This window comes from Oncorhynchus masou, chromosome 28 (genome assembly GCF_036934945.1).
Source record: "Oncorhynchus masou masou isolate Uvic2021 chromosome 28, UVic_Omas_1.1, whole genome shotgun sequence".
Classification (NCBI taxonomy): domain Eukaryota; kingdom Metazoa; phylum Chordata; class Actinopteri; order Salmoniformes; family Salmonidae; genus Oncorhynchus; species Oncorhynchus masou.
The window spans coordinates 23,546,211-23,553,989 of NC_088239.1; the positions used below are offsets into that span (position 1 = coordinate 23,546,211).

A 7,779-nucleotide genomic window follows, 5' to 3' on the forward strand; every position below is an offset into this window, starting at 1 on the left:
GCCGCAGGTGGGCTGAGATTTGTATTTTAGAACATTCCATTGGTCCTTAAATTAAATCTCCAGGCACCGGGGCACCAGGCCATGCAAAACAATCTCGCCCGTTGTTTTCACTTGCCAGTAAATCACCAGTAAATGTATAAAGCCAACGAAAACTAGCTTGCGTCAGTAATTGAAAGCAGTAACTGTAATTTGTAATCATAGTCTAAATTGGACTGTCAAGCAACTTAACTGCTATGGCCGACTGACAAAATCCTACATGGCAATAGCATTGTCTCATGTCAAGTAGTCTAATATTTGCCATTTATCGAGTTCTATAATTTTCTAGCATAAAAATGTTATAATTCCAAACCATATTTACACTTACTAACAGGTGTAATAAACCACAGCCAGGTACAATGAAATCCCTTTTAATAATGCACACACTGGTCACGCAAATCAACATTTCAAAGCCACCAACCCTGTGCTGGTGAATAAGTAGGTATTTAACCCTCAAAGAATACAGTACAGTGCTAGCTAACAGGCGGTGTCTATGGACCTCCTGAAAGTGTACTTTTTAGCCAAGGAGACTTCAACCAAGTCTCCTTGGTTTATCACCCCCAAAAATAAGTGTCCATCTATATTGTGCAATCTACTAAGTGCTCTTTTTCTGTGCCATTTTATTTAATCAATGGTGTGACATTAACATCTTGTGTCTCCTCTCTTGGTGGACCCTGGAAGAAGCAGAAGAAAATTAGAAAAAGATTCATACACCAACATAACACAGCAAGGTCTTAATGCACTATAAAAAGGGAATAGGGTTCAATTTAGGATGCAGCCCAAGTATTGGCAAGTGAAAAAAACAGCAGAAGATGAAAGAAAAACACATTACCTTTTCCCCTGTGACATCGTGTTGGCTCCTCTTCCTCATCTCGCACTCTCTGGTACACCAATGGCTTCCACAGAGCTTTCCTCAGTGCCAGTCTTTCTGAAAACAACCAGACCTGAACATTACGCTCTCACATTCATAGAACACACACCTGAAGTCATACGTGTCAGGCGTTTGAGTGTTGATTTAGGGTCCGCTTTGCACTTTGGATCACAACGAAGAAGGTTACATGGACGGGGGGGGGGGGGGCTGATCATAGATCAGCACTCCTACTCAGATTCTTGACACATGGCCACAGGTCAATGCTGTAGGTACTTTGGACAGCTAAAGAATATCAATTAAAATCTATTGATCGGGATTGGTTTATATTACCTTGCAGTGAGGCGTGTGGTTTTCGTCTGGGCTTGGCCCTACCCCTCTCCCACCTACCCGGTTCTGAAGTCTCAATGCCCTCTCTGCATAGTCCATCTAGAGAGAGCAGATTTATGGTTTAGTGTACAGGGAAATCAAAATCAGCCAACTCTGGCCCCAATAATGCGTGAGTAGTGCGATGTTCCGATTTCAATGGAAGTCCATATTTAAGTCAATGATGCCCTAATGGGCATACTTGGGGCCATTAGAGTGAACCCATTAGTTTACTAATCAAATTGCAACGGTCGGAGGTTCTATGCCCGTTCCAATGAATCTATTTTTTTTACAAAGACTTACCTTTGCATGTCCTGTGTTCCTTATCCCCTGCATCCTGCCCACCTTCCGCCACATGGCCTTCATAATACTCCAGCTCTGATCTCTCCAGCACCATCTCTGGTTCCTCCTGCTTCTCCTTCTCCTCTGGTCCGACAGCCTCTCTACACTGGCCTCTCTTACAGCTGGGTTTGGGATGCTGTTGGATGTGTAGAGGCTGGTGTTTCTTGGGGACAGAGTGCTTCTGCACGACCACCCTAGTGGGGTGCGCGCTCTCATCACGCGTCCTTGCAGACTGTTGTTCCTGCTCGACAACGTCATCAGAATCCCCCGCCTCATCATCAGCGTACACCCTCGGGCTGTGATGAACTTTAACCCTGCTCGCCCCTCCTTTCAACAGGCTCGAGCCACAGCAGGCGCACAAAAGCTTATTGGACTTAGGACAGACTTTCTTGACCCCTGGCTCTCTGAGGTGCTCAACCTCCGCAGGGAACCTCCTCCCTGCGTAGACGGAACTTCTGGGAAACCGATCCATGTCCTCCAGGTCGGTGGAGAACATCTCCTCTCGGGACGAGAGCTCATCTAGGGAGGGACTGAGGACGCTGAGCCTTCCGTGGGCTGTCTGTGGGGGGCAGTAGTAGGAGTAGTAGTGGTGACGGGCTGGGGTGGAGGTGGTAGTGATCCGGCTGGAGGACAGGGAAGCCTGGAGGTCTCCACACAGCAGAGCAGAGCTGGAGCTGGCAGAGCAGTCCTTCTGCAGAGCTCCAGCTGTCAGAACCTTGTCCAAATTAAATCCAATTAAAGTTTGTCATAATATAGAGAACACAATGAAACTAGAGGAAGACCGATTATTCGGAATGGCTGATTTCAATTTTTCAGAACAATTGGAAATCCGTATTTTTGGACAACGATTTGGCAGATTTTCTTTTATATACCTTTATTTAACTAGGCAAGTCAGTTAAGAACACATTCTTATTTTCAATGACGGCCTTGGAACAGTGTGTTAACTGCCTTGTTCTGGGGCAGAACGACAGATTTTTACCAGGTCAGCTCCGGGATTCAATCTTGCAACCTTACAGGTAACTAACGTTAGTCCAACGCTCTACCACCTGCCTCTCATTGCACTCTACGAGGAGCCTACCTGTTATGCAGTAAGAAGCCAAGGTAAGTTGCTAGCTAGCATTAAACTTATCTTATAAAGTAACAATCATAATCACTAGTTACCTACACACGGTTCATGATATTACTAGTTTATCTAGTGTGTCCTGCGTTGCATATAATCGATACGGTGCGCATTCTCGGAAAAAGGACTGTCGTTGCGCAAACGTGTACCTAAGCATAAACATCAATGCCTTTCTTAAAATCAATACACAGAAGTATGTGTTAAAGCCTGCATATTCAGCTAAAAGAAATCCAGGTTAGCAGGCAATATTAACCAGGTGAAATTGTGTCACTTCTCTTGCGTTCATTGCACGCAGAGTCAGGGTATATGCGATAATAATAAACGTTTTGTTTTCGAAATGATAGTTTCTGGATTCGACCATAGTAATGACCAAAGGCTCGTATTTCTGTGCGTTATTATATTATAATTAAGTCTATGATTTGATAGAGCAGTATGACTGAGCGGTGGTAGGCAGCAGCAGGCTCGTAAGTATTAATTCAAACAGCACTTTCGTGCGTTTTGCCAGCAGCTCTTCGCTCTGCTTCAAGCATTGCGCTGTTTATGACTTCAAGCCTATCAACTCCCGAGATTAGGCTGGTGTAACCGATGTGAAATGGTTAGCGGGGTGCGCGCTAATAGCGTTTCAAACTTCACTCGCTTTAAGACTTGGAGTAGTTGTTCCCCTTGATCTGCAAGGGTTTTGTGGAGCGATGGGTAACGCTGCTACGAGGGTGGCTGTTGTCGATGTGTTCCTGGTTCGAGCCCAGGTAGGAGCGAGGAGAGGGACGGAAGCTATACTGTTACACTGGCAATACTAAAGTGCCTATAAGAACATCCAATAGTCAAAAGGTATATGGAATACAAATGGTATAGAGTGAAATAGTCCTATAAATACTATATTAACTACAACCTAAAACCTCTTACCTTGGAATATTGAAGTCTCATGTTAAAAGGAACCACCAGCTTAAATATGTTCATGTTCTGAGCAAAGAACTTAATCGTTAGCTTTTTTACATGGCATATATTGCACTTTTACTTTATTCTCCAACACTGTTTTTGCATTATTTAAACCAAATTGAACATGTTTCATTATTTATTCGAGGCTAAATATATTTTTATTGATGTATTATATTAAGTTAAAATTCAGTATTGTTGTAATTGTCATTATTACAATTTTGTTTTGTTTTTAATTACAATTTTTATTTTTTTTTTTATTGGCCAATTAATCGGTATCGGCTTTTTTTGGTTCTCCAATAAATCGGTATCGCAGTTAAAATCATAATCGGTCGACCTCTAAATGAAATGCTTACAAGGTCTCAACAAACACTGCAGATTAAAAAGAAAAGAAAAAAAAAGATTAACGTTTTACTATAATTGTACCTTGTCAAAGGGCAGATGGAGGATCTGGTAGGAAAGGTCAACATCCAGTTTAGACAGACCTTTCCTATCTGGAACATCAAATGTTTCTTCCCCACATTTAGTGTCCTCTAAGGCTTGCCAGTCAGAGGCTAGGGGGGATGGTAGTGACTGTGTGGAGAGCAGGTTGGAGCAGTGGCCCTGCCACCTAGGTACCTCAGTGGAACTAGTACCATCTGGATTGGTGCTGTCCTCCTCTGCATCGTTGTCTATGTTTTCAGGTCTGGGGCTGTCTTCTGACTGCAAGACAGCAGACTGGAGGCAAAGACTTTCCAAAGAACACCGATGAAGAGACTCCTCCACATGTTGCTGCAGGTCCAGGTTCTCCTCGTGAATAGATGAGCTGTCCAATGGGGTGTCTTCGTCAGAGTCTACAGCCCAGCTCTCCTTACCCAGGCTGCCGAGGCGTCGGCTTGACTCACAGTCATAGACTGCCGTCGTGGAGTTACCGACGCTGAACAACCTGCCCATCGGAAACGACGACTGCAATTGGCTGCCTTCCAATTTAACACAAGAGGCTCCATGACCACTGTGTATGTCTCCCCCCACCACCACCTCACAAGATTTCCTTTCCCCATCTGGTGAGGATATTCCTGAAGATTGTGAAACGACACCGGAATCCAACTCTTTCTCAGAACCCTGCATCTCGTTGGCCCGGAGTTTGTCCAGACATTCTATGAGCTTGTTGAGCGCATCACTCGGGTCCGTCTGAGCCTCAGAACAGACCACCTCTCTCTGGGTGTGATCCTGGTGGTGGTGAATTAACTAATTAATAAATGAGAGAATATATAAAATAGCCTTATTCATCTGCGCACAAGAATACATACATACATGGTGGTGTTGTTGCTGTTGGCGGAAAATGGGGTCATGCACAGGAGGTAGATGAAAATGGGGTGGTTCATACATGCGTCTGTAATCAACTGGATGCATGTGTGGCGCATGTGGGACTACATATCCACCAGGATACTGCATGTATGGATATGCAGACATGTATGGACTAGGACGACCAAAGGGATAAACTCCTGCGGAGAACATAAACTTTTTTTTAAGACAATGACCATGCGGCAAAATATTTGCATCCCAGAAAAAAAATATATAAAAACACTAATAATCCATAATCCACTGAAATTATGGTTTGAGAAAAACTGTGTCGCAAATGGCAGTTTTGCCCTATATAGTGCACGAAAGGGTTCACGTCCTAAGCAGTGCACTACAGCACAATATAGGAATTAGGGTGCCATTTGATTTGGGACACAAACAAAGAAACATGAAAGGTTGGCCTACCGGAACCAGGTAAACCATAGTGGTTGTATGGGTTATTCATATTATGCCACTGATTGTGATGATGATACATGTTGTAGTAAGGTTGAGAAGCCGGCTGAACATAGAAGAAGGGCCTTGGGTGATTGACCTGCCGCTGGTTTTGCTGACCGCTTTCCATCGACTGTTGGTGTTTGCTCCCTTCTGTATTAATAAGAAAAACGAACAATCATTGTCATGCCATTATGTTATGAATAATCAGTGTGAATATATATATATAAAAAGTTTTAGACCATATCAGTTCATTCAGAGAGCTGCAGAATCACAAATAATTGGTGCACACTGATAGTAGCCTCGTGCCAGACACATTGCGTCTAGAAATTTGGACTTGCCTGGAAACCCGACGGGAACTTTCCTGATTCAAACGCTAATTTCTGCACGACGTAGAATTCTACGCAATTAAACGTTGGGTTTCCAGGTAAAACAATGACAGCAATGGAGTTGGCAAGAGTAGAAACAGATATAGGACCAGGCTACAGTGACATTTATATCCATATTTAAACTTTGAGAACACTTGACAGGTAAATAGACAAGACGAAGGGAAATTTGATTGGCCTACCGTCCATTTTCTGATGTATCCAACGATTATCAAAATGAAAGCGCTGAAAACGAGATGAGGCCTACTTCACAACGTTACCACTACAAATTGGAAACACTTTTTTCCCTTCACTGTCTCACACAATCAAAAGAGCATAATACTGAGTAATTTTACTTGGTAGACTCTTTCAGAATTATACTAAAATCTAATCTTCAATAGTTTGAGCTACGGATATTTACTGCCCAAACCGTTCAATCAGTTTTATGGATCACACCTGTGCTCCTAATTTGTTTTCTGTTTTGTTTTTTACATTTCACCGACATTTTCTCCCAGAAGAGGGCGCCATTTGCCTTGGAGAGACATTTGAAAATGTACTGTGGGGATTCGATTAAGTTGCCCCGAGTTGAACCCGGCTATGGCCCGTCACGTGATTTGACGAAGGCGGTGAGGGAGTCGCGCTGTGCTCAAATCGAACGGTAATCTGCGCCGCTTGGTCATATGGTCAACAATGCAGCATGGTGCATCGTTCATAAACATTCATCTCTTTTACATAAAATATATGTTCGAATTTTTAAACTATTTTTAATTGAGGGGGCGGATGAAGCGGTTTTATCAAAAGCAATTAATTGTGCATGTGAAAAGCCCAAATCTTAGTCATTACTTCACATGCTTAAATCCCCCATGCAGTCTTTGTCATTTTATTTTTAAATCATCACTTTATGTCTAATAAATCACTGTGTATGTTTCTTTAACGAAAATAACTCCAAAATATATATTTTTATCATTTATTTCCCTGAGCCTCCTTTGGCCTTTGAAATGCTCAGTCTGATCACATGGGTGTTAGGAAACAAATGTGAAGATATTTAGATAGGTTGGTCTAGAGCCCATCCCCTTATTTACCAAGAGAGTTGTCATCTATATTTTTCGTAGATATCTATTTACCACCACAAACTGATGCAAGTACTAAGACCACACTAAACTGGCTGTATAAAGCCATAAGCAAGCAAGATAATGCTCACCCAGAAGTGGCGCTCTTTGTGGCCGGGGACTTTAATACAGAAAAACTTAAATCCGTTTTACCTCATTTCTACCAGCATGTCATACAAAAACCTCTTGACCATCTTTACTCCAGACACACAGAGACACGTACAAAGCTCTCCCTCGCCCCCCATTTGGCAAATCTGATCATAATTATATCCTCCTGATTCCTGCTTACAAGCAAAAACTCAAGCAGAAAGTACCAGTGACTGGCTCATCAAGGAAGTGTTCTGATGACGTGGATGCTAAGCTACAGGACTGTTTTGCTAGCACAGACTGGAATATGTTCTGTGATTCATTCGATGGCATTGAAGAGTATACCACATCAGTCACCGGCTTCATCAATAAGTGCATCGACGATTTCGCCCCCACAGGGTCGTTGCGTACATATCCCAACCAGAAGCCATGGATTACAGGCATCATCCACACTGAGCTAAAGGCTAGAGCTACTTTCAAGGAGCGAGACACTAATCCGGACACTTATAAGAAATTCCGCTACGCCCTCCGACGAACCATCAAACAGGCAAAACAGGACTACGGTTGAATCCTACTACACTGGCTCTGATGCTTGTTCTACATTGTAGAATAATAGTGAAGACAGCAAAAATATGAAATAACACACGTGGAATCATGTAGTAACTAAAAATGTGTTTAACAAATCAAAGTATGTTTAAGAAGGAAAGAAATTCCAGAAATTAACTTTTAACAAGGCACACCTGTTAATTGAAACTGTTTGAGAGATCTCATGAAGCTGTT

The 7,779-nt window shown here is 42.7% G+C and overlaps 1 protein-coding gene across 1 annotated transcript; it reads right to left on the reverse strand.

Moving 5' to 3' along the window:
* Window positions 1–4: 4 nt before the first annotated feature.
* LOC135517381 (bucky ball-like) lies at window positions 5–7,650 on the reverse strand. Its single transcript, XM_064941619.1, has 8 exons — window positions 6,007–7,650; window positions 5,412–5,591; window positions 4,959–5,149; window positions 4,092–4,874; window positions 1,574–2,327; window positions 1,238–1,333; window positions 869–964; window positions 5–710 (listed from the first exon to the last, which is right to left on the reverse strand). The coding sequence occupies exons 1-8, from the start codon at window positions 6,011–6,013 to the stop codon at window positions 679–681; spliced, it is 2,139 nt and encodes a 712-aa protein (XP_064797691.1). The 5' UTR covers window positions 6,014–7,650; the 3' UTR covers window positions 5–678.
* Window positions 7,651–7,779: the final 129 nt, after the last annotated feature.